Genomic DNA, 27,263 nt, shown 5'->3' on the forward strand with positions numbered 1-27,263 from the left:
TTTATTTCAGCTTTGTAATTTTATGAGAATTAAGGCCCATCTGTTATTTATAGAAATCTAAGAAACTGTGTAGGCAAGTAATATAAACATTTTTGCCAGGAAAGCAAGAGTGAAAGTTGCTCAATTGTGTCCAACTCTTTGTGACCCCACAGACTGTAGCCCACCAGGCTCCTCTGTCCATGGAATTTTCTAGGCAAGAATACTGGAGTGGGTAGCCATTCCCTTCTCTAGGGGATCTTCCCGACCCAGGGGTTGAACCCGGGTCTCCTGCATTGCAGGCAGATTCTTTACCGTCTGAGTCACCAGGGAAGCCGATCCTCTAATGTTGTCTTTTTCACCTAAGTCTAATTTTGGCCAAAATTCTAAGGAGAAAATGATAAATATCAAGTGTTGAACAGTAAGGGCTTCCTTGGTAGCTCAGACAGTAGGGACTCTGCCTGCAAAGCAGGAGACGTGAGTTCGATGCCTGGAAAAAGAAATAGCTACACTCTACAGTATTCTTGCCTAGAGAATCCCATGGACAGAGGAGACTCGCAGGCTACAGTCCACGGAGTCACAAAGAGTCTGACACGACTGAGCAACTAACACAACAGAAACATCACACAGTCGTTCTCTATTACTTGTGGACAAGTATGTTTCATTTATACACTTATCACCTACTGTGTGTCAGAGATATTTTTAGATGCTTGTAATAGTGAATAAAACTAATGAAGACTCTTTCTTAGGAGTTACATTCTATGCTGAGTGGCACTTAATAAATAAACTATATATTATATTGGAAGATGCTAAATGCCAGGGCATAAAACAAAGCAGGATATATGCTGCTTTAATAATTACAAAAGAGTGAATGTTATTAAATAAATACAATATATTCCCTCTACATAAAATAAAAATAGTAGATAAAATAAAATACTTCATGCTTAGCATGCAAAGGTATCCACTGATCAATTTTTACACAAGAAAGTGACATTTGACCAAAACCTTGAACTGGGAAGCTAGTAAACTAAACTGCTTAATTTCCGGGGAAAGAACATTCTAGTCAGAGGATGTGTTTATTTCACAGGCAAAGGCAGGGACATATCTGGACTGTCTGGGGTGCAGTGAGGAGCTCTGAGCGGGGGGAGCTGAGAGGATAGGGAATGAGAGTGAGAAGCGGTGAGAACAGGTCTCAGGTCCTGGGAACATAATGAAGGGTCATGTGTTTTCTCTGAGTGAAAGGGGGAGCTGCTGGATGAGGAGGTTATAACTGAAGATTGACACGCTCTGACTTGTAATTTCAATGATCACTGTGTTGATAATATACTTAAAGGTAATAAGGCTGGAAGAATAGGGTTTTTACCATAACGCAGGTGATAGAAGATGACCGTTAGAGTGAGGATGGTGTCATGGGAGGCAGTGAGAAGTGATTTGTTTCTGAGTATGTTTTGATGGTTGAAAGTGAAAGTGAAGTTGCTCATTCATGTCCGACTCTTTGCGACCCCATGGACTTTATTATAGCCCAACAGGCTCCTCTGTGCATGGGATTTTCCAAAGAAGAGTACTGGAGTGTGTTGCCGTTTCCTTCCCACGGGGATCTTCCCAAGCCAGGGATCAAACCTGGGTCTCCTGCATTGCAGGCAGACGCTTTTACCGTCTGAGCCACCGGGGAAGCCCATGAGATGTCCTGTGGATTAAGTGTTGGGTATGAGAGAAAGGAGTCAAGGACAACTTTAAGGCTTTGAGGAGGAGCTCTGGAGGAATAGAATTTGTTTCAAGTGCGTGGAAAGACTACACATGGAGCGGCCTTGATGAGGAAGAGCACGGGTTCCATTTGTCTTTCCGAAAAGAAAGAAAACTAAAAAACACCCAGTCAGTGTAGAAATTTGGTAGTTCCAGAGTGTGTTTTGGACTGGAGATACACATTTGAGAGTTGCAGGCATCAAATGGTGTTTAAAAGTATTTGACCATAGAAGGTCGCCAAGTGAAAGAAGGCAGAGAAGAAAAGGGAAGCAAGGGCTGCACTCTGGGGCACTGCAAGCTGGATCTGGACAAGGAGGGGCAGCAGGAAACTGAGGAGGGATGACCAGCGAGGCGGTCGGAAGTCAAGAGACTTTGGTGTCCTCGAAATACGTTCCAAGGAGAAATGAGTTCTGCCAGGTGAGGGCACTTCCCGACTTCACTGCAGGACTTTACTAAGCTTTCCGTATCAAATGCACAAGAGGAGAGCTATAGCACAGAATGCGCTCTCTCTGGAAATACGGGCTCACCCTTTCTCAGTCCTCCTTCAGAGCGCCCTGGGGGACCACTTGCCTCTCGGCGGAACTCTGCTAGCCCTCGCCCCGCTTCAGTCCGTACTCCACGGCCAGATCTGCCTGTTCCTCCAGGTGTTTCCTGACTTCCTATGTTTGCATTCCAGTCCCCTATGCTGAAAAGGACGTCATTTTTGGGTGTTAGTTCTCAAAGGTCTTGTAGGTCTTCATAGAACCGTTCAACTTCAGCTTCTTTAGCATTACTGGTTGGGGCATAGACTTGGATTACTGTGATATTGAATGGTTTGCCTTGGAAACGAACAGAGATCATTCTGTCATTTTTGAGACTGCATCCAAGTACTGCATTTCAGACTCTTCTGTTGACTATGATGGCTACTCCATTTCTTCTAAGGGATTCTTGCCCACAGTAGTAGATATAATGGTCATCTGAGTTAAATTCACCCATTCCAGTCCATTTTAGTTCACTGATTCCTAGAATGTCGACATTCACTCTTGCCATCTCCTGTTTGACCACTTCCAATTTTCCTTGATTCATGGACCTAACATTTCGGGTTCCTGTGCAATATTGCCCTTTACAGCATCGGACCTTGCTTCTATCACCAGTCCCATCCACAACTGGGTATTGTTTTTGCTTTGGCCCCATCCCTTCATTCTTTCTGGAGGTATTTCTCCACTGATCTCCAGTAGCATATTGGGCACCTACCTGACCTGAGGAGTTCCTCTTTCAGTATCCTATCATTTTGCCTTTTCATACTGTTCATGGGGTTCTCAAGGCAAGAATACTGAAGTGTTTGCCATTCCCTTCTCCAGTGGACCACATTCTATATAGCAGCGAGTACATTAGGCCAAATATAATAATTTTTGTTCAATCTCCTTTATATGTCAAATATATCTAGAATTGATGTCACCATGGAATGAGTTCTTTTTAAATGTTTTTTGCTATACTGTAAGATATTTGCCTTTACTTTGACATTTCTGAAGTTGTACATTTTAAGCCCTGTTACTAGAGCAATGCACAATATAAATTTATCTTCTCTATGTATTTTATTGATTTCTGCTTAATTGAACAGCACTGTCAGTAAAATCCTGTTTTGTTACATTTCAACCAACAAAATATCTTGTTTGTTGACTGAACATTGTCTGCCATTGTGATGCAGTGGCAATCCCTTTTACCATAGTGTCCAACGTGTTTTCAGGTTTATCGTTAGTCCCTAAGTTGGCATGCTGTCAATTGAGATGTCATATTGACAACATTATTGAAGCTTTACCTGTTTTCATCATCAGGTACATTTTCTTTCGTTAAACATATAAGGTAAATGTTAGTTCCAAGCCTTACTATCAAATGTGCTGAGAGAAGCACCAGACTAAGGACAGGAGACCTGAGCTGAGCTTTGCCTCTGTTGTGGAACTCTTGTGAGGTTACTTAGCCATTCTGTTTTTTTTTTTTTCCCCATAAAAGGAGAAAATGTGTACCCAACTCGTCTGCCAGGATTTCTGTGACACTGAAATGAGATTATGCAAAGTACTTTATGTTTTATGAAATACTGTTAAAACATGTTTCTATTTCATTTTTTTTCTAATAATGTACCTTAGTTCACATTAATTTGTTAGATACTTACTGAGTTCTTAATTATGAGTTGTAGATATTTTTGTTGGATTATCTTTTGTATTTCTTATTTATGAAGGCAAAAATCATAATTAATTTCTCTGAATATGTAGAACATACGCACGCACAGGGGTCTAAGTGTCCTTTTGTTAGCCCTCAGTTCACTACCTCAGAGGGAACTTTCCAAAAGCATTGTATGCAAATGTAAACATGAATTTATGTTACATGTTTTCTGCTCTTTTGACATAAGTGGTAAAGCATATAACAATACTGTTCTGTTTACTTTTCTGCTTAATATATTTTAAGTATCATTTACAACAGTGAATATACACTTCTTTCTTTCATTTATTTGTTCAACAAGTATTTCATGTCAGATATCAGGTTCCATTTTAACTTCTGAGGATGCAGTAGTAAACAAAATAAACTTTTTATTTTGTTCTCGTGGACCTTTCACTCTTAACTGAAGGAGACAGCAGTAAATTTATATATCTATATGTGTGTATACACACACACACACACACACACATATATGTAGTCAGATGGTGGTAAGTTCTTTGGAGAAAATAAAACGATAGAAGAAGAGGGTATGAAGGAGACAGACAGTAAATTTATATATATATATATATATATATATATATATATATATATATAGTGTCAGGTGGTGGTAAGTTCTTTGGAGAAAAATGAAATGGGAAGGAAGAAGAGGGTGTTGGGAGGTGTTTTATGTGGATGGTGGTCAAATAGGGCTTCACTGATCAAGTGGCGTTTATACAGAGATCTGAAATAACTAAGGAGCAAATGGCGAGATTGCCTGGGGTGAGACTATTTCAGGCAGTGGGAAAAGCAGCGGGAAGGCTCTGACGCAGGAGTTTGTTTCTTGTGTTGGTGGAACATCAAGGAAGGCAGTGTGCCTGGAACAGAATGAGGGAGCAGGGGTGGGGTTGGAGAAGTAGCAGGCATTCAGATCATACAGTTGTGCAGACCACTGTGAGCACTGTGATGCTGACTCAGAGAAATAAGATTCTAACAAAGAATGATGCATTTACATGGTTTACAATATTTTGTTATTATTAAGACAGCTTTGGTGAAATCCTATACTTTTTCTATGTATATAAGTGGAGATTATATGTAAGATCCAGTTTAGAGGCTTTTGTGCAGTTTATATATAGGTTTAGATTTTACTCTAAAATAATTTAAAAGTTTCTTAATCTGAGAACAATGTAAGTTATGGATAGTAATTACTATATTAATATTGACATTAGTATTTCAGCCTTATAGATTAATAAATTCTTGCTTTCAGTTTTCCTTTGGCATGGATTTTTATCATGCTGAACTTTTAGTAGCTCTCTAGTTTATTAAATTATTAAATTCTCCAGTGGATCTGATAGTTAAAGGGTATTTAGAGATATGTGCTTTATGTTTATTTGATGGACAGATTTTTAATTTATAAAATAAAGAATGTTAGGAGGTGATAATGATTACATTATAAAAAATTTGTTGATTTTTTTCCAAATGATTCAGGTCAAGATTCCTTAACATCCTAACCATAGGGGAACCACCAGTCAAAACCACAATGAGATATCACCTTACACAATCAGAATGGCTGTTATCAAAAGAACAATAGATAACAGTTTTTGGCAAGGATGTGAATGGGCAGGAATGCTTCGGCACTGTTGGTGGGAATGTTAATTAGTTCAGCCCTTAGGGAAGACGGTATGGAGGTTCCTCAGAAAATTAAAAATAGAGCTGCCACACTATTCAGTAATTCCATTTCTGTGTATTTATTCCAACGGAAATGAAAACACTAACTTGAAAAGGTAGTCTGCACCCCATGTTCCTGTCGGCTTCCCAGGCGGCACTGGTGGTAAGGAAGCCACGTGGCCCCTGCGGGAGACAGAGGATCAGTCCCTGGGTCGGGAAGGTCCCCTGGAGGAGGGCATGGCAGCCCACCCAAGTGTTCTCGCCTGGAGAACCCCGTGGGCAGGGCAGCCTGGGGGGCTGCAGTCCATGGGATCGCACAGAGTCGGACACGAATGAAGTGACTTTCCATGTAGCACGTAGGGTAGAGAAAAATGTGGAAGCTTGAGTCAAACTGTCATGACTTCCATTGTGTTTAAGGAGCTTTTTACTTCTCCCCACCTTAGTTCAATTTCTTCATCTGTAAAATGTGGTTAGTAAGATGCCCTTCGTAGGACTGTTACCAGGACTAAACGAGTGTTGCAAAGGCCAAGGCACTTTATAGAGCCCTGGGCACCGTTAGAAAGGTCTTCAGTACGCGTCGGTTTTGTCCCCTTTCTTTTCCTCCTTCTCTCCCTTTCTCGAATTCCTGTTTTCTTCTGTCTTGCACTTTTGTCCCTGTTTCTCCTCTTTCTTCCTTTCCTTCTTATTAAACACAGTCAAACAACTTGCATGAATATTTATTGTGTGCCATGGATGGAGAAAAATAAAACAAAGTCTCCATACTGAAAAATCTACATTCAGCAGGCAGAAAGTTGTAATGAATAATTGGTTAACAAGAATGCATCAGAGTTAACGGTGATGAAATTGATCATGAATATTCCTCAGATTTTAGCCTTCACCCCAAGGCCTTCTTTTCCTTGTAATTATGTTATCTGTGGGCTATCTCCATGTCCAAGAAAATTAGGAATAGTGAAATATTACTCAAAATAAACATAAAAAATAAAAGCAGAGAAATTAAGTGCATTATGCAGATCACAGAAAAGGTTAAATTAGTACAGATTTTAATTTATTGACAATTTCATTATTATTCATACACTCATTAGATTTCATTTTTGTGTATTTTTTTTGGATTGTTTCTTTATAGACGTAGTGTTAACTGACATTCTCTGTTATTGAAAATTAAAAAAAACTAGACTATTTTATGGTAGTTTAATGCAGATACATTATTTGAAAAAACAGGAGAGATCTCATCATGTGAAGAACAAAAAAGACTTTTACGTCCATGGCTAATTTGTTATAATAATTGTGAATAATAAAATTGCTAACAGTTTCTATTGATAATGAGTACATTTGTTCCTTTTCTTCCATAATACATTAATAGTCTTTTTTTCTTTTTTTGCACCCATTGAAAATAGGTCAGTCAAAAGCAACTACTTGGCATATAAACTTTTGAATATCATGTTTAGGGCATTCTTTTAAATTTTAAAAACTATCTAATTTCCTTCAACCTGAGAAAAGTTATTTCAGTCTCTACAACTTATTTGCTAATTCCTGTATTAAGTTGAATAGTATTTGTCTTAAAATTCATGTGAGAATATGTCATCTTTTGACTTGAATTGTAGGTAGATAGTTGACCTTGCATGTGGTAAGGAATTCATATATTTTTATCTCCAAAGCCTTTCGTCTTAAATTTTGAAAATTATTTTATGACATATTAATTTCCTTAATTTAATTGAAAGGTTTAATAAAGAGGATTTGGAATATTATGATTGATTGCTTCATTTGGTACCTAATGATAGAATTTTAAATCCTAATAAATTTTCTCTTTTGTTATAGTATTCTGTAGAAAATTATTTCTCAGTATTAATATTTAAAAGATTAAAGCTCAAGTATTAGATTTTAAAATCATTGTTTTATTGCAAATCCCAGGCAAATGATAAGATTTTGAAGTAAGGAAGATTTTCTCTGTCAGAATATATCTAGAGATCTTTCACAGTAGAGGCTAATTTTGCAGATACATTCTCAGAATCGCTTAAAAATCATTTAATCCTTGGAAGGAGAAATAACTCTATCAGAAAGAAATCATTTATACTCCTGCTGTGTATTTACTATGTGGTAGATGTTACAGGGGCTACAAGAGAAGATAAACAAATTCAGATCCTTTCATCTGCCTTCATTTTGAAACTTGAGTGTTTCTTCCATGGACAACATTTCTCCCTTCCCTTCTCTTTTACAAACAAGCCATAATTGGCTATAATGCTTGCTGTGAAGGTGTTGCGTCCTTCAGGTGTTTTGGGGTTGAAAAGAGTTTGAGGACTGTTGGGTAAAGAATTTTGTCTTATAGAGCTCTTTTAAAATTCTGAATGCCTCTTGTGAAAGTAGCATATTAGCATTGTGAGATAATAAAGTGTACCTGAAGTCAAGCCTTGGGGGCCAAACAGAGTGGCAGGTACCCTGAATGTGGGTAGTGCAGGCATGTGAAAAGATCCTTTGAGTGAAGTCCTAATGTAGATAGGTAGGCTAGAGAGTGGGTGTTGGTGTTAGAAAGGAAACTCAGAAATTGTTGGGGATGAATTTAGTGTCTTTCATAATTTTGCCTTTAAGCCTATCCCTTTCCTCTTTCAGAAGTAGCTTAGGTTGAGAGAGGTGGGGAAAAAATTAGGATAGAGGAGAAAGCTGAAGGAAAAGGTCTTAAAATTCTGGAAAGGAGAACTGACCTCTTTTTCTGTGATATAACCAGCAACGGTAGAGGGCTGCAGGTGGAAGCCCATGGGCTTAGTAAGAGCAAGGAGAACATGGGGTAGATGGGTCAGAAATGTGAGAGGCGGCTGGTTCAGAGGTCAGTGAGCAAAGGACTAGGAACAGAATTGGTCAAACAGGATCGGGCTGGTGGGAGAAAGAAGGTAAGAAAGGTAAAGAGCAGGAGGGAAACAAAATACACAGAACTAAGAGGTAAGTAAAGGAAGGAGTCGAAGGGGACTCGGGAAAAGGAGATGGCAGAGGACTGTGCACTAATTTAAAATAAAATAAAAATATTTGCTGAACCAAGCTAAGGGTGTCAAAATGTTTACTTTGTAGTTCAGAAACATCTAATATATGGACACGATTTGTGGTTCCAATACTTAGTAAACCTCATTCTTATATTTTCAAGTTTTACGTCAAGAGCCAAATTATAATGATTGATTCCCAAATGTTTTTGTTGGATGGTATTTAATAAGAAAAAATAAAATGGAAAATTTTAATGTTTACCCACAAACAGAAATAACTTAGTTCCAAATAAGTAGTTCCCCCAAAGATAAATCTGTAATTTATTGGTACAGAGTATGAGTGAGAATACACTTCCATTATACCTATAGCTACTTTGATTTGCTATTACTTATACCATGGGTATTTGAGATAGCTTGTGTTAACAAGTGTTTAATTGTTACAGATATCTATACTTTTGATATTGTGAGCCTTTTCCAGTTTTGCTATTTATAAAATATTTATAGCTTTGCATGTATTAGTCTCCAGTATAGGTAAGTTATCAGTGAAGAGGTGTGTTGGGTAGCCCTTTATGCTCACTCATGGTTGGATGACATAAGATGAAGCTCAGATCAGCTTGAAACTCTTCCTGACATCCTTTGTTGTCCCCCCTTGGTGCATAATAGGAAACACATAGACTTTTCTGTAGCCAAAATTAGTTCATATCACATTTGATCATGTTTTCAATAATCTGATTCCTGAGCTTACAGCTAATAAAAATTAACTGAACATGGGGTCCTACATTTTGATCATGTAGTGTTTTCTAATATGATGCAGTGAGTATTTTATATCATCTTTTATTGGTATAATTGTCTTAGTATATGAAAAATGTATTTGATTAGGTTCTTTGCCAGTCTCTTTTGGTAATAATGAAGACCCTTGAGGTTTCTTGTTTTTTATTGGTGTACCTAGTGATGTAGATATGCTGTTGGTGCGAGCATGTTGATTCTTACCCTTCACTGTTTCTTTAACTCACCAAGAGAAAGTACCTTTGTACTTTCTAGCATTTCATGACAGCATCCAATTTAGAGGTCTCATTTTGATTTAGTGGTTACATGTTATAGTTTGAAAATTGTGCTGAGGAATTAACTTGTATCTGTTTTGAAAGATAGAGCTTGCTTTTAAAGTGATGAAATGATCTGTGTCGATACTTAAGATGTCTGGTGTGTGAGGAGTAAGACAAGCCTAGACTAGCCATGCTATGAAGGGAGCCTGTCTGTTGTTTCCCATAGGAGTTTGAAGCCTCATTTGGTGTTTTGCCGTTGCTTACAGAACCTCTTGGGAGGTTTTTGGGATGCTGCCTCTCCTGTCTCCAGTGTCGGTCAGAGGCAGCTGGGCTTCTGGCGCAGTGGCTGTCCAGGGCGGCTGGGGACTGGGATGCCGAAAGGCAGAGAACACAGGGAGATCGTGCGTCCTCGCCTGTTTCCACGGTGCCTCAGCTGACTGGCCGGAAGTGAAAAGAGCCAGTGCTGGGAGCTTCAGCTGTATCGCTTCTAAAATCCGCAGCCTGGTAGAATGACCATGTCTAGGGGTCTGAGAATTGCAGAGACAGTGATGTCACCAACATTAGATAATCAGGTGTTGTTTTAAAATGTTTGCCAAAAAGACCGTTAACTTTGGGAATTTTTCACCTTCACATTACAAGGCTCTTTGTATAGATTTCAAATTTACTCGTTTATATACTTGTGTCATTCTGATTCAATTCCTGCCTTAGTCCTCAGAGTATTTGAGGTAGCTAATGACAATGATATTCAGAAAAATATAAATAAAAAATAAAATCAGGACCAGAAAAAATGGAGGTTGTAACAGGGTATTAAGACTGGAGGAAAAACTATGTAGATTATAACATGCTTTAGTTACTATAGTAGAGCTGTTATTTTGTCTCTAAGCTTCCCAAAGGCCAAAATGACAAAGAAGATAAAGTTAGTAGTTACTGTTAAATAAAAGAAAGCATGTCACATTGCAGGGGAAGCAGAGCTTTTTGCTGTATTTAGCTCTAATAGAATTTCTTACTGGAGGCTTTGGCATTGACTTTTGCAGTGACAGTGCCCTTGACAATATCACTACAGCTCACGCTGGAAGAAGATTCATAAAGCCATCTCTTGCAGAATCTAGAATCCCTCTATGGAAGTGGAGACCGTAACATCAGAATCAGTCCATGGATGTCTAAAAATACAGCTGTCTATAAATTGAGTCTATCCAGGACTATCATCTCAGTTTAGAATAATTCATGAGCTGTATGTACTTCTAATGATTCTTAGTACCATTTTTCTCAGCTGCAGTTAGGTTATGCAGTGAATGATTATTTTCCCTGGAAAAAGTTTTCAACTGCAGGTATCCTATACTTGTTTGCAGGTAGATCTGTAAGGTTAGAAGGATTTACTAGTACATTAACTTATGTTTAAAAGTTGTTGAAGGCCTATATATTCTTTGAAAGTTATTGGAAATATTTTATATGTTTAAAATATTTTTGATATGTTTGTGAAAACAAAGGTCCCATAAAATTATCTAAAGCTTGTCCTTTGTTAGGGCTAGAAACTATTACTAATGATTTACAAGGAAATTGTCAACGTTAAACTTCAATTTTTACTTGCAATGTTCAGGATAAATTGATGTCTCACTGTTTACTAGGTGATCATTCTTAATTTAACTTGGTAGATTTTTTTTTTATTGGCTTTATGTATAAGCACTCTATATAGCTTTAAAGATAAGGAAAGAATTCTGAAAATCTTGCTGTTATTTGAAATGTTCTATCTTGGAGGATTTTTCTGAACAGATTTTTTAGTGTCTATTACAATTCAAAATTTAAAATTTCCTGAGAGATTATTCTTTTAGAGACAGTGGATTGGATTCATTAACATTTGGCCAATTAAAGCCTCATACATTAGGTTGCTCTAATATGTTATTTCAGGAAAATTACCAAAAGAAACTAACTGACTGCATGCTAGACATAAAATATTGTCACTGGCAAACAACCCTCCAAGGAAGGAGTGATTCCTGCCTTACAAATGAGAACATTGTAACTTGGAGAGATTAAGGAATTTGATCAGAATCAAAGTGGCAGATTCATGCTCAGAATTTTCTGTCTAAATTCTCAGCATTGTCGCCTGTTTACAAAGCCAGCAGACTTGTAGTCAGAGAGAATTTAGTTCAGATCCTATCTATGCTGTTAAAGATATGACCATATGCAAAGTCACACAGCCTTTCTGAGGTAAATATCCTTACTTGTAAAATGTACCAAGTCATAGAAATCTCATAGAATTGTTTTGAAAATTAATGAGGTAATGTTTTAAAAAATGTTTAGCACAGTACCTGGCATATAGCTAATAAGTGGTATCCATAAAGAGAGAAAAAGTTACCATGATGTCTTCTAAATGTGATTTTTCAGTGTATTCATGTTGGAAGCTATATTCTACATAAACATGTTTTAATTTTTTTTCATAGTGTAATACCTAAAGATAAGAAATTACCAGCAGGTGGAGCTCAGTGTCAGAGAAACCAAATTTCTGAAATTGAGCTATTTTTTAACCTTATGTTTTAAAAATAAAATAAATGCATACAGTTTTGATATTTATATGTGAAGGTTTTCTATTTTTAGCATGCCTACCAAAAGTCATCACCCTGCCACCTGGTTCTTGAATATGTAAAAATAGTGCTTTGGTTATTCACATCATTTAAATTCTTTTGTTATTTCTGGTATTATATAATGGGTGACAGTTATTTGCATAAAGAAGATGTACTTAAAGTGAACTTTGTTTAAGAGACTGACTTAGAATTTGATCATTTCACTCATTTATGGACTGATAATCTCATATTTTATTGGTCAAAACCCTCAAACATGCCACTCTCACAGTATTCCACTTCTTAGTAAATGGTGTCACCTTTAATCAGCTGCTACAGCCAAAAATCGTGGGCATCACCCTTGTGTTCATACTTCCAGAAATCTCACATGTAATCTGTCTGTTAAGTTCTCGTGGTGCTGCCTCCGAAATACATCCCAGACCTGACGTCTTGTCAGCTTCTTCACTGTGATCGCCCTGAGAAAGCACTCTGTAAGTTGCAGCCTGACTTGTTCTGTGTCCTTGCCTTCCACACTTCTGTTTTCTGTGTTGTAGCTGAGTGGCCTCCTAGAGGTCTTGTGTCTCTCCTGCTTATATGCTCCAGGGGCATCTAGTGTAATTAGAATGAGACTTAGCACAGCTTAAACTGCACGGGTGTGTCCCTGCCCACCTCCTCTGAGCAGAGCCGCCCACTCCTTCTCATCCCCTGCTGTCTGGCCTTTCCGATTTTATTTGTCTTTTGAGCAGGTCAAGCTACGTCCCATCTCAGAGCCTTTCTGTTTCCTCCCTCTTTTGAGGAAGAACTCTTTTCATCATTTCAACCCAAGTGTCCTTCTTTTGAGATACCTCTCTGACTGCTCTAGACTGCCTCTGCACACCTTGCCATGATTATTTGTCTTACTGTGCTTTCCCATTTCTTCCATGGCACTTCTAGTGTCTTTGCTGCTGCTGCTGCTATCCTGTTGGCTAATGTTTACTATATGGTAGCTTTTTTCTGGGGCTCTCCAGGTGACACTGTGTGAAAGTCATTCAGTCGTGTCCGACTCTTTGGGACCCCATGGACTACACAGTCCATGGAATTCTCCAGGCCAGAATACTGGAATGGGTAGCCTTTCCCTTCTCCAGGGGATCCCTGCATCCCAGGGACTGAACCCAGGTCTCCCGCAATGCAGGCGGATTCTTTACCAGCTGAGCCACCGGGGAAGCCCCAGGGTGGCACTAGTGGTAAAGAACCGCCTGCCAGTGCAGGAGACATAAGAGATGCGGGTTTGATCCCTGGGTCAGGAAGATCCCCTGGAGGAGGGCATGGCAACCCATTCCAGTGTTCTTGCCTGGAGAATCCCATGGACAGAGGAGCCTGGTGGGCTATGGTCCATAGGATTGCAAAGAGTCAGACATGGCTGAAGTGACTTAGCATGCATGCACAGGTTTCTTCTATGCGTTTCTATGCATTAAATACTTTAAAATGTGTATTTATATGTTATTAATTCATTTAGTTATGAAATTTTATTACGTACGTGTCTGATTTTGGTGTCTGTTTTCTTCCATATAGTCCCTACTAGACCCCCAAACTGTAGCTCCACAAAGATGGGCACTTTGATTTTGTTTACTGTGAATTCCATGGCCTTGAGCAGTACTTGGCAAATAGAGGAGACTTAGTAAATATTTTTTGAATATTGGGCAGGCTGTTAGAATTCATAATAACAGAATCGTCAAATATTTAAGTAAAAAAATATTCTAGGGGAAAGGGAATAGTTTCTAAGGAAGGAATCATGCCTAGCTGATAATTCTTAGAGTTCTTTTTTATGAAAGTAATAGAGAAGAGAAAATCATCTACTTAGGTTTTAGGAGAGACTTGGCAATGTTCTTTACTAAAGATTACTACATATTAAGTCACCACTGGGTGGGAAATATACTTTTAGCATTAGCCCAAGAAAAGGTTTAAACTCAGAAATCAGAAGGTAGGAATAAATAGGTATTTCTTTAACTGGAAAATGTAAAAATCAAGGTGATGGTGTTCAGTTGCTCAGTCATGTCCAACTCTTTGTGACACTATGGACTGTAGCACGCCAGGCTTCTGTGTCCCTCACTATCTCCTAGGGTTTGCTCAAATTCATGTCCATTTAGTTGGTGATGCTATCTAACCATCTCATCCTGTGCCGCCCCCTTTTCCTCCTGCCCTCAGTCTTTCTCAGCATCAGAGTCTTTTTCCAATGAGTCAGCTCTTTGCATCAGTTAGCCAAAAGTATTGGAGCTTCAGCTTTAGCATCAGGCCTTCCAGTGAATATTCAGGGTTGATTTCCGTTAAGATTGACTGGTTTGGTTTCCTTGCAGTCCAAGGGACTCTCAAGAATCTTCTCCAGCACCACAATTTGAAAACATCAATTCTTCAGCACTCAGCCTTTTTTATGGTCCAACTCTCACATCCATACGTGACTACCGGAAAAACCATGACTTTGACCATACAGACCTTTGTTGGCAAAGTGATGTCTCTGTTTTTAATACGCTGTCTAGGTTTGTCATAGATTTTCTTCCAAGGAGCAAGTGTCTTTTAATTTCATGACTGAAGTCACCATCTGCAGTGATTTTGGAGCCCAAGAAAATAAAATCTGTCACTGCTTCCACTTTTTCCCCTTCTGTTTGCTATGAAGTGATGGAACTGGCTGCCATGATCTTAGTTTTTTGAATGTTGAGTTTTAAGCCAGCTTTTTCACTCTCCTCTTTCACCTTCATCAGGAAGCTCTTTAGTTCCTCTTCACTTTCTGCCATTAGAATGGTATCAAAGTACCTAGCTATTAATAATCCTACCTGTTACAGGTTGAATTGTTTCCTCAAAAAGATACGTTGAAATCCCAATACCCAGTTCTTGTGAATATGGCTTTAATTGGAAGTAGTGTCTGTAGATGTAATCAAGTTAAGGTGAGGTTATTAGAGTAGGTTCTGATTTAGTATGACTGGTGCCCTTAAGAGTATATAGACTGACATCCAGGGAATATAGCCATGTGAAGATGGAGGCAGAGGTAGGAGTTTTGCTGCTCCAAGCAGAGCACTGACTGGGGCTCCCAGAAGCCACAAGAGCAAGGAAGGTTACTTCCTTAGAGGTTTTGGGGAGCATGACCTTGTCAGAACCTTGATTTCAGACTTAGAGCCTCTAGAATTGTGAGAGAATAGATTTCTTTTCCTTTAAGCCACTCAGTTTGTGATATCTTGTTAACAGCAGACCTCGGACACTGATATAACATCCATTGTGCTTATTATCTTTAGAAGTGACCTGAAAGACTCCCCAGTGAGGTTTCTTGTTATTGTTGTTTAGGCAGGTAAGTCGTGTCTGACTCTTCTGAGACCCCATGGACTGTATCCTGGCAGGCTCCTCTGTCCATGGGATTGCTCAGGCAAGAATACTGGAGTGGGTTGCCTCTTCTTTCTCCAGGGAATCTTTCTGACCCAGCGGTCGAACCCACATCTCCTGTGTCTCCTGCATTGACAGGTGGGATTCTTTGCTGCTCAGCCACCAGGGATGCCCAGTGAAGTATCTAGATGACATAACATTTTTCTAATTGTGAAGATGAAAAGTAATGGGTACAGATGATCACAGGAGAAATAACTGAATTAGCTTTTTTTCTGTGCTAGACCAAGAGGCAAGAAATCCAGCTTCTCTAGCCTTTATATTCCTTGACTGTGAACATTAATTTTGATTTATTTTATCTCCAAGATTGTTTTAAGATTTAAAGTTTTGTGATTTTATAAGCCTGTGAATTTATATGCCAAGCATCTTGTAAATGCTCAGTGAATATTGAAACAATAAATAAAACCTACAGGAAATAAAGAAAGGTAGGAAAATACAAGTAAATCTTTGTAGGTGTAAAACTACAAATTATATTTTTAAAATGGTCTAGGGAAAAGGTGAGGCACAGGAAAGAAAATTGAGAATCAAAATTCATTGTTTCTTGAGTGTGTCAGCATATAGCAAAAAGAAAATTAATAAATTGCTAATACACCCTTTGAGGCTCTATTTTGGCAGCAGAATACTTTCAGTCAGGTGGAACAGATTTAACCTAAAAAGCGTAGTATAAGTTAATTGTATAGATTTTTGGAGTAGAGTTGCTTGGACTTGAATTCTGGGTTAACCACATATTGGCTGTATGACTTAAGGCAAGTCAGTTAACCTTTCTGTGCCTCAGTTTTTTCTTCTATAAACTAATGTTTCTGATAGAACTGTCTCATCACATTATCGTGGGATATTAAGTGAGATTTCAGTTCAGTCGTTCAGTTGGTGCACAACTCTTTGCAACCCCATGGACTTCAGCACGCCAGGCCTCCCTGTCCATCACCAACTCCCAGAGCTTGCTCAGACTCATGTCTTTCAAGTCAGTGATGCCATCCAACCATCTCATCCTCTCTCGTCCCCTTCTCCTCCTGCTTTTAGTCTTCCCCAGCATTAGTCAGTCCATTCTTCGCATCAGGTGGCCAAAGTATTGGAGTTTCAGCTTCAACATCAGTCCTTCCAGTGAATATTCAGGACTGATTTCCTTTAGGATGGACTGGTTGGATCTCCTTGCAGTCCAAGGGACTCTCAAGAGTCTTCTCCAACATCACAGTTCAAAAGCATCAATTCTTCGGTGCTCAGCTTTCTTTATGGTCCAACTCTCACATCCATACATGACTACTGGAAAAACCATAGCTTTGACTAGATGGACCTTTGTTGGTAAAGTAATGTCTCTGCTTTTTAATATGCTGTCTAGGTTGGTCATAGCTTTTCTTCCAAGGAGCAAGTGTCTTTTAATTTCATGGCTGCAGTCACCATCTTCAGTGATTTTGGAGCCCAAGAAAATAAATTCTGTCACTGTTTCCACTGTTTCCCCATCTATTTGCCATGAAGTGATAAGACTGGATGCCATAATCTTAGTTTTTTGAAAATTGAGTTTTAAGCCAGCTTCTTCATTCTTTCTGTTTCACTTTCATCAAGAGGCTCTTCAGTTCCTCTTTGCTTTCTGCCATAAGGGTGGTGTCATCTGTGTATCTGAGGTTATTGATATTTCTCCTGGGAATCTTGATTACAGCTTGTGCTGAGATAATCCACCTAGAATGTTTTAAAGAAGGTCTGGCTCATAAAAAGCTCCCCATCCTGTGTTGTCTATTATTATTATTCATTAATTGTAACATTTTATTAAGTTATTCTCAAAATATAAAATGAGGCTTTTCCCTAATGGACATGATATAAAAATGAATGATTGTTCTGACAGTAAAATCAAAATGTGTATGTGTTTAGACTAGAGAAATAGAGGAAATTATACAGGAGATACCTCTTATTTATTTATTTTTTTAAGTGCATGGAATTGAAAAAGGAAGCAAAGGGTTTTAGGAAAGAGACTTTATGTCAGAATTGTGAGCTAGGAAAGTTTTATTGAGTAAGACTTTGGTATAATTGGTTTCTCTTGCTTTTTTCCTATTTTTTCTTATTTGTTTTAAAAAAAAGTTTCTTGAACTTTGGCCCGTTTTAAAGAATGTTCTGCACACTATCTGAATATGGTATGTGACATCTAGTAGAAGCGCAGTGCCTTCTTTTAAAGAAATGAATGGATGGAACAAGGGTTTAAGTAGCAGTGAACAATTATAAAACAGGTTAACAAAATAGGAGCCTTATTTTCAAATTAAACATTTATGGTATTAAGTGTCCTGAACGTGATATTGCTTCTCCAGCCCTTTCACCTCATTGTATGTTGTTAAGCTCAATACATTTCTGTACAGATATCTTTAGTTTTCAAGATTATTAAAGATTATTTTTGTGTGTAATTTATATTCTTTCTCTTTGAATCAGATGAATTATAAAGCATTAGAGAAGTATCCCTTCTTGAAATCAATTAAAATGCAGCCGGTTGAGAAAGGCTTTTTCAGAAGGCTTTTTGCAACATTTTTGTTTCAAGAAGTGCTTGAAAGTTTGGTCTGTTCTGGAGATCTCAGGATCCAGGTTTCTAAAGCAGATGGCTTCTACGGGTTGTATAGAGAGGAGACAAGGCATTTTTAAAAAGGTCACCTGCAGCATGGATTTCTTTCTGAAATAATGGGTCTTCACAGTCTGTGGCCCAGTGCAGCAGTTCCATTCGCAGCGTGGGAGCTGAGTGTCAGACTTCCGTGCCAACAGGGGGAGACAGTGCCCAGCCGCGGAGCCCGTGGGCCTGCCCTGGCAGCCGGCTCGGGGGAGGCCGACAGAAGGTGCCTCCCGCGAGCCGTGCCCCGGCCGTCGGCGGAGGCCCGCCATGGAGAGGAGCCCTCGGAGCTCGCAGGGTGAGGGCGCGCCGGAGGCTGCCTGTGACTCACAGCCCTGTGAGCCCTACAGGCCCCGGGACGGCTCCGAGGCCTCCCGCCCGTCCACCTCGGAGGTCAGGAGGGAGCAGGTAAGGCGGCCTGGGGCTTCCCCCCACCTCGGGGCGCGGAGGGCAGAGGCGGGCGACCTGGGAGGGCCTGCCAGGCGAGTGCCTGGCGGCCCCGTGTGCTGTGTCCATCTCCTCTCAGACCTGAGCGAGGCTGCTCTCTGCGCTCCCTCAGCCTGGGGAGGAGAGGGCGGCTGTAAGCTGTCTGAGGAGAAGCAGGGGGCGGAGGCAGGCGCCCTCGGAAGGAGAGGGCGGCTGTTAGCCGTCTGAGGAGAAGCGGGGCTCGGTGGGCAGAGGCAGGTATCCTGGGGAGGAGAGGGCCGCTCTGTCAGCAGTCTGAGGAGAAGCGGGGCTCGGTGGGCAGAGGCAGGCGTCCTGGGAAGGAGAGGGTGGCTGTCAGCCGTCTGAGGAGAAGCGGGGCTCGGTGGGCAGAGGCAGGCGTCCTGGGGAGGAGAGGGCCGCTCTGTCAGCCGTCTGAGGAGAATCACCGCGCAGAGGGCAGAGGCAGGCGTCCTGGGAAGGAGAGGGCCGCTCTGTCAGCCATCTGAGGAGAAGCAGGGCTCGGCGGGCAGAGGCAGGCGTCCTGGGGAGGAGAGGGCCGCTCTGTCAGCCGTCTGAGGAGAAGCAGGGGGCAGAGGCAGGCGTCCTGGGAAGGGAGAGGGCCGCTCTGTCAGCCGTCTGAGGAGAAGCAGCGCGCGGTTTAGCATCTGTGGCGGGGTTACGGTTTCTTTATCTCCAGATTTCAGTTTCTTTACTGGCTGGTGAGCCCAGTTTGACCCTCTTAGGTTCCATTTCTGTCAGCAAAGGGAAATGATGTTTCTCGGATGGTATTAAGTAATCAGGAATGATGCCTGGTAAAGCTTTTCACTGTGATACGTTACTGTGCAGTTCAGTACTACTTTTGTCGTTAGTTCTTGTGTTTTAATTCAGTTGTGTGAAACAGGCTAATATTTTAGGGTTTTAGTGCCTGTCATTTCTATATAAGAATGGGGTCCCATCTTGAATTTGTTAGTTAACACTTAGATTTACACGCTCTTTTGCAGTTTAAATTTAATTGCTTGCCTCTGGCAAGTCCCTCGGTTAATGACCTTGTATTTTAGGCTGTCATTCTTCTAGATTCGCTACATTAAGAAAAGTAAATTCTGGCCTACAGATAAGAATGGGAAATGTCCAAAAAGAACATCGATGATTATGTAGCTTCATATATTTTTCTTTTGTATTTGAGGAGAATTTAATAGACATATAATTCCTGTTTTAATGTTACAAAGCTCGTAGTTAAGTTATGGTGTTCTAAATACTCGTGTCTTGGAGTCATTGGGTAAGTACCATTCATAAGAATCATTTCTTATTTTATATTTTTATTTTTATATTATATTTGTAAGTTTTATGTTACCTTGATTTAAGGAGTCATAAAAATGTTAGAGGATGTAGAATCTATTGGTGTCATCCTGTCTAATCTATCATTTTATATATAACAATGTCTCTGAAGACCGAGGTAATTAGTGACTCATGTAGCTAGCTAGTGACTTGTACAACTGTAATTTTCTGTAGCTTTAAAATAAAGTCTTGCTTCCTTTTCACTTTTCTCTTCCTGATATACTTTATGATCCTTATTTGATATTTTTCTGTACTTCTACTTTTTGTGTATCTCATTACTGTTTTTGCAGAACAGACTTATGCTCAGTATTTGTTCTTGAAATTGTGTTTAATCCTCTCAATTTTTTCTCTTTCGTGTCAGCTCTGCTGCATGTTTTCAAAATAAAGTGGGAAATATTAGAGTTTTATTATTAGCTACTATGTACATTTCTGCATCATTCTGCATTACTCCTACATTATCCTAAGGCACATAGAATAAGAGTTTTTGTGTTGATGGCTATCAGGTACCATCCTCAGGTAGATACTATGTATAGGTATGTACACTGTCTTCAAATTGGTATTTATTGAGCTCTCATACCTGTGGACTTCCATCTATAACTGTGATGATTTGTTTTTGGTTATTAGCTAATGCTGGCCTAAATATAATGGGGCTTTTTAGACTTATGCTAAATCTATAAATATACTTTTAAGCATTTAAACATTTATTGTCAGTCTGGTTTAGTCGGATGTTACTACATCCACTCAGAAACACACATATTCAGATTCATTTATATTAGCTTATATGATGATTCCATACCTGAATTGATCAAAGGAGGATTCTGTGTTCTTATGAAGTCACTGTGTGCTGTGCTGTGCATAGTCTCTCGGTCGTGTCTGACTCTTTTTGACCCCACGGACTGTAGCCTGCCAGACTCCTCTGTCCATGGGACTCTCCGGGCAAGAATACTGGAGTGGGTTGCCATGGCCTTCTCCAGGGGATCTTCCCCACCTAGGGATAGAACCCAGGTCTCCCTCATTGCAGGTGGATTCTTCACCATCTAAACCACCAGGAAAGGCCAAGTAAACTGGAGTTGGTAGCCTGTCCCTTATGCATGGGATCTTTCCGATCCAGGAATCAAACTGGGGTCTCTTGCGTTGCAGGCAGATCTTTACCAGCTGAGCTACCAGGGAAGGCCATGGAGTCACTGTTTATCCTCATTTCATAGGGGTGTTCTGACCTCTTTCATTTTTACTCTTTGTTATTATTTTATGATGTTTCCAGTGAATCCTTATCACCATAAGATGTGTACTGAGTAGTGAGGGCTAATTTTAGGCAGGAGCCATGCTTTTTACTGGAAACCAGGTGCTGGTGAGAGGTGCAGGCCTGCTTCAGCATCTTTTGCGGAGCTTTGCCCGCACGTTGCTTTCTCCAGCCATCCCCTCCCTCTGTCAGTAGTGTGTCACGTGAACTCTGTGCTGCGTGCGGCACGTCCATTCTTTACCTTGTTCTCACTTCCCTAAAGCACCCTCATGCAACTCTGCGTTTTCTAACACTTCTTTACTGTGCCCTCTGGAATCTCATTCTGCTAAGTGCGCTTCCTCTTCGAGAGGTTCATCCTCTCATATCAGTATAACTCAGTGTTAGGAAATGTTCCCAAGTACTGCCTTTTTTATTCTTTCACTGTATGTGAAAGCCTCTGTGCTGTCAAGGCTTTGGGGGTTTGGTTGTACTCTATATTTACTTCTTCTCTGAAGTAATTTTTTCATTAATTACTGAATTCTTTTCTGTTTCTGGTCATTCCTATTCATTTATCAAAGAATAAGTGTTCTGTGGTTCATTGTCTCTTTTTCTAACCATAGCCATTTGGGATAACTTTAGCAAAAGTTCCATCTAAAATCATAGTTTCTCTGTTCATCAATCTAAAAATAGTACTGATTGAGGTCTGATAGCTGGTAAGCAAGTTTTAGGTCAAGAGTCTTTCTTAAAGATGGAAGAGGGCTCCTTGACCCTTGTTCCTCCCTAGTATTTGGCATCAACTCTGGACTGCTTACTTTATAGGCTTCTTATTTTATAAGAAACACAAAACCTGATTTGGTTAGCTTTAGACGTGTTTTTGAATGCAGTTCTGAGTGGAAGATTAAGTAAAATTTTAGTGAAAATAGAAAATGTAACACAGCATGAAACTGCTATTTTTATTGTTATTACTTGTTTATGTATTTGTATGTTTGAGAAGGTGCTAGCTTCCACAGGAGCTTTTGTGGCACTGAGATTATTAAAGTAGAGGAATTTTAATGTATCAATAGATGTTATTGATTCTAATATTGAAGAATCTGGCTATCACATTTTGTTTTTATAAATACCTCTATTTTGAAAGCATGGTAATTTACCTTGCCCCAACCTCCCTAGTTTTTGGTTGAATTATTAGGAAGACTTAATTGCCTTGGTAGCTTTACAGCATATTACATGATGTTTTAAAGTTATATACGTATTTCAGTGTTTGGTGATATGATAATATGAATGAAAGTAGTTAATTTGGTGAGTTCTTGAGATTTATTGTAGGACTTAATCTCCTTCATGAGGACAAAAGCAAAGATTTAAAGATTTTATGGGCTTTTACATATATTAAGGGAAAAACAGGGTCTTTGTACATATTTCAGATTGTCCTTGCTAATTTTTTAGTTTTAGGTTATTGCTTTATATGCTCAATTTCTAATTAATTTCTTAACAAGATTTATTCTAGGTATGAATGATGTGATTTTTATGGCATCTGCCTTGAAAGTATACATCTGTTAAGACTAGTTTTGCTTGTTTCTTAAGAGGATGAGAGAGTGTGGCAGTGGTAGCAATTATGGTCAAAATTAAAAAATAAACCAAAAGGAAGAATGATAGATGAATGTTTTAGACTCTGTAGCTAGTCATTTAGCCAAATAATCCCTAGAATCTTTACCGTTAACTCTTTACAATGTTTTTCTATGTATTAAATATATTATTTATATAAAACTTTATTCTGATTAAGAAGCATACCTATAGATATCTGAAAACATTGGATACATGTTGAAAATTCATCCCAAAGTACTCTGGGACCCCAGAGGTTACAGATGAAAGAGAAATGGCATGAGATGTTTTTTAGCTCTTTTTACTCAATCACAGCAGATAAAGTATTTCTACATTTCTAATTTTATAAAGGTATATATCCTTCAGTACTTAGTAAAGTCCACATCTGTCGTTTTGTTTGTGGTAGCAAGAAAGCATTGGCCACCTTAAAGCTTCTTCCTCTCCGTGTACCCACTCCCCCCCCCCGCCTCCCAAATCTTGAATTAAGAAAGCACACAAAAGTAGATTGCGCTGTTCCGGGATATGTTGCACTGATCCATCTAAATGGTGAAGGGACCAAGAGAAAACATTTCATCAAATAAAGCTAAATCTTATAAGTCAATTCTTGTCATAACCAGAAGTTTCTAGGAAGAATCTAGACATCATTTGAACGACTGTTCACTGGAATTCCAGAAATTCTTGGTTACATGGTTTATCTATTGCGTTAATCACCAATGGAAAGTTAGCTTTTGTGTTTCATTTATATTAACAGAAATAAGATACACAGGCATCTTATGGAATTGAGCTTGTAACGATTATAGCTGCTTTTTTTTTAAACTAAAGGGAAGGTCACCAAGAATGGCTGGCCAGAGAGAAATGAAGACTCTTATGACTTACTTATCAAGGGCTCTCTATCAATGAGGGGAACAGCAATAGAGTAAAGGATAGTTACACAAGGTGGCAGGAAAACTACTACTTATTTTAAAGTTATGATTTGCTACTTAATCACAAATCTGTGCTGTTATTCATCTTTGAAATCTAGAATGCTTATTATAAACAAAAATTTTGAGCTCCACACTTAGTTGATTGTTCATATAAGCTTTAGTATCTAACAGGTTTTGAATAGACGTTAGTGTTTATATTTTATCAATTATTATAGACTTTTCTGTCTAAGGCAGAGAAGCAAGTGTGATTTTTAGAGAGTGCTCAGTGGGCAGGAATATGACTGACCGGCTCTGTGGAGTGAGTGACAGGGAGTGAGAGAGGTGGGGTGGAGGATGGCCACCGACAGGTGACTGGGGTCATCCTGGCTCCGTCCACCTAGTGCCTCGAGCAGGGGGACCACCAGGCCGTGGGAGGACTGAGTTCAGTGTGGGACATTCACAACCTGAGGTGTCCTGAAGAAAGTAGGGTAATTTGAAAGATAGAAGAACAAAGGAGTAGACGGTTCAGTGGAGAGATAGATAAGGCTGAAAAGCTTTCTGTGGCTTTGGCAGCTTTAGAGGTTCTCAGTGAGCTCAGAGGGAATGTAGGTGCTGTGGAGTGGGCAGGGAGAAGGTCGGGTTGCAGTAGACACAGGAGTGCATGGGTGAAGAAGTGGGGTTTCAGCTGAGGAAACCGTTTCATAGTATTGAAGGATAAGATGTATTCCAAATTGGGTTCAAACTGAGGGACTTTAGACACTTACTTGAGTTTCCTTGGTAGCTCAGACAGTAAAGAGTCTGTCTGCAGTGCTGGAGACCTGGGTTTGATCCTTGGGTCAGGAAGATTCCCCTGGAGAGGCAAATGGCAACCCACTCCAGTGTCCTTGTCTGGAGAATCCTGTGGACAAAGCAGCCTGAGGGGCTGCAGTCCATGGGGTTGCGGAGAGGCGGACACGACTGAGCAACTCCCACTTTACCTCCCTGAGTCTGAGTTTCCTAAAAAATGGTTGGCGATTTGAATCTGGAACACAGGAGACAGTTTTGTCTTGATTACAACAGAATCAGTGACCCTTCCACAGGAGCAGGAGTTGTTTTTTTTTTTCTCCCCCCACCTCACTGATAGCTCCCTAGAGCTTGCATTACTATCTGGAACATTGTAGTTGGTCAACAAACATTATCTAAAAAATGAGAGACATCACACAGGAAGATGGTATGGTTTGAGGAAAAGGCTCAGACCAGAAGCTTGGGGGGAACCTGAGGTGGATGGGGCAAATAAGGCTCACGGTGGAGAGGAAATGGAGTCACCCAAAGAAGCATTTCAGGAAAGGAGCCACCAGTGAGATGCAGAGGCTGGGAGATCTTAGATTCGTTTTCTGTGCTGTTGCCAACCTCCACTATTTTACTGGCTTCAGAAAAGACCTGGTTTTTAGCTCCTGTGGGTCAGAAGTCCAGGCTTGGCCTGACTCCTTGCTCAGGATTCCATTAAAGTCAGGCTGTTTGCTGGCTACCTTCTCACCTGAAGCTTGTGGGTCCGCCTCAGGCTCCTGAGGTTGTGGCAAAAGTCAGTTCCTTGCATTTGAGGATTGAGGTCCTCATTTGCGTGCTGGCTTTCAACTGGGGGCTAGTTTTAGCTCTCAGAGGCCAATAGAATACCTTGCTATGTGATCCCCTCTGGTAGTGGAGGACCTTCTTCACACTGAATCTCTGTTTAGCTTGCCTTCAGGAAGAGGCCAGTCTCTTTCAAGGGCTCAGCTGATTGGGTCAGGCACATTCAGAATATTCTCCCTTTTTAAAAATCAACTGTGTCACATAACCTAATCGTGGGAACAGACTCCACCATGTTCACTGTCCTAGTGATCATGCAGGATGAGCACGCCAAGGGGTGGGAATTTTAGAGACCATTTGAGAAATATGCCTTCCACAGGGCTTAAGTAAAATGAAAGCTGAATAGAGAACAGGAGATACAGCAATACCTTTTTCCAAGATGGTAGTAAAAACTTGGAAAGACCATCCAAATTTAAGGCATGCAAGTAAGGCATCCAGGTGGTGGCACTAGTGGTAAAGAACCCGCCAGTCAATGCCAGAGACATAAGAGACGTGGGTTGGATCCCTGGGTCGGGAAGATCCCTGGAGGAGGAAATGGCAACCCACTCCAGTATTCTTGCCTTGAGAATCCTATGGACAGAGGAGCCTGGCGGGCTACAGTCCATAGGGTCACAGAATCAGACATGACTGAAGCGACTTAACATGCATAGTTTCACGCTTAAAAGCAAGTAGGAAAACATCCAATTTCTCCATGGATCATTCTCTCTGTGACTTCTCTGAAACAAGAAGTAGGAGAAAAAGTATTGGATTTCACAGATGAATGTAAGTTCACATAATAAAGATCAAATGCTTTACTTAGAAATAAGCTTCGAACTTTCTACTGTTGTTGAGAAGCAGTTGTAAAGAAGTTATTTTCATGATTTCGCAGAGTATTGTAGATTAGAAAGAGCAAATGGTAAATATACTGAGTGCAGGCGTGGAGTGTCGAGGGACTGGGGGAGGAACAGAATCAGGCTTTGTCAGTAGCAAGAAGTGATAACCCATATTTTAACATCACCGGAGGAATCTGGGGGGCGGGGAAAGGCCTGAAATTCAGATGGAAGAAAGTCTGAAACAGTTGTCTTGTAGTTTTGACTTAGGAAGGCAAGGCCAGATTATGTTCATTTTGAACCGTGTATTGATAGGAATGTAGAAATATAAATTTGTTTTGTGAGGATAGTCTTTTTTTCAAAATATGGTCTAATGAGGCATCTCATTAGTGCCGTTTAGTTCTAAAGTAAGTTACTCTTTTAAAAATTCTTAATTTCTACTGAATTTTAAAGAAACCATAATCCGCTATTTGATTTTATTTTGTACCTTTTAAGACTTAAGATGGCTTGTGGATAATCTTTTGAATCTTTGTATGATTCTTAGAGCCCTGAAGCCGATTTTTATAAATTCTAGATATTAATCTTTTGGTTCTGTAAATTATCTTGTTCCTACCCAGTCATTGTAGGGAAGAGATCAAATGATGTGATTGAAATTACAAGATTGAAGGTAAGAATTAGTATTCTGGATGAGAACTCACTATTGCCCTTGCAGAAGTTATTCAACCACTCCAACTTGGGCTTTCTAATCCATGCAGTGCGGCTAAGAGGGCCTGCTCCGTGGCGTCAGAGACGGTTAGATGTACAGAGGACTTCGTGGACAGAGTGCATGGTGCGTGGCACATAGTTTGTGCTCAGTAAATCTTACCTACTGTCAGTGTTAGAGCCACGTTCTAAGCATGTCAGGATTTTCTCCACAGTGACCTCAAGCACTGTGTTATAACTGTCCTCTTGAACATAGCCCCTAAAATTTTAGCAGTAGAGACGTTATTCTCAGTTTTATTCAAGTACTTGACAGTACTTAAAATCATCTGGCTTCTCACTGAACTACTTTGAAATGTAATGGAATTTATAGGCACTGAATGAAGCATTTCTGACATGTGGATCCGACCTTTCCTGTATCTATATTCAAAGGCCTCTCCCCTATCTTAGTTTTTATCTTTAGTGGAAAAAAATAGATAATTTTATCTGTCTGATGTTTTGTAGTTTTCAATCATATCTAACATTTTGCCATTCCAGTCCCCAGTGCCTCTGTGTGTGTATGTGTG

The 27,263-nt window shown here is 39.8% G+C and overlaps 1 protein-coding gene and 1 non-coding gene across 2 annotated transcripts in view; one reads left to right on the forward strand and one right to left on the reverse strand.

Moving 5' to 3' along the window:
* The window catches only part of FER (FER tyrosine kinase), a 418,591-nt gene that overhangs the window by 131,556 nt on the left and 259,772 nt on the right, over nucleotides 1–27,263 (forward strand). Inside the window, exons 10-14 of the mRNA XM_070462680.1 lie at nucleotides 9,832–10,043; nucleotides 12,528–12,611; nucleotides 15,433–15,436; nucleotides 18,262–18,747; nucleotides 26,754–26,827. Of these exons, the coding sequence (XP_070318781.1) occupies nucleotides 9,832–10,043; nucleotides 12,528–12,611; nucleotides 15,433–15,436; nucleotides 18,262–18,747; nucleotides 26,754–26,827 (860 nt within the window). The remainder of the gene's footprint in view (nucleotides 1–9,831; nucleotides 10,044–12,527; nucleotides 12,612–15,432; nucleotides 15,437–18,261; nucleotides 18,748–26,753; nucleotides 26,828–27,263) is intronic.
* TRNAC-GCA (transfer RNA cysteine (anticodon GCA)) lies at nucleotides 1,576–1,648 on the reverse strand. Its single transcript has one exon. It is a non-coding gene; the product is annotated as a tRNA-Cys (tRNA).

The sequence above is a fragment of the Odocoileus virginianus genome, unplaced genomic scaffold (assembly GCF_023699985.2).
Source record: "Odocoileus virginianus isolate 20LAN1187 ecotype Illinois unplaced genomic scaffold, Ovbor_1.2 Unplaced_Scaffold_8, whole genome shotgun sequence".
In the NCBI taxonomy this organism is placed as follows: domain Eukaryota; kingdom Metazoa; phylum Chordata; class Mammalia; order Artiodactyla; family Cervidae; genus Odocoileus; species Odocoileus virginianus.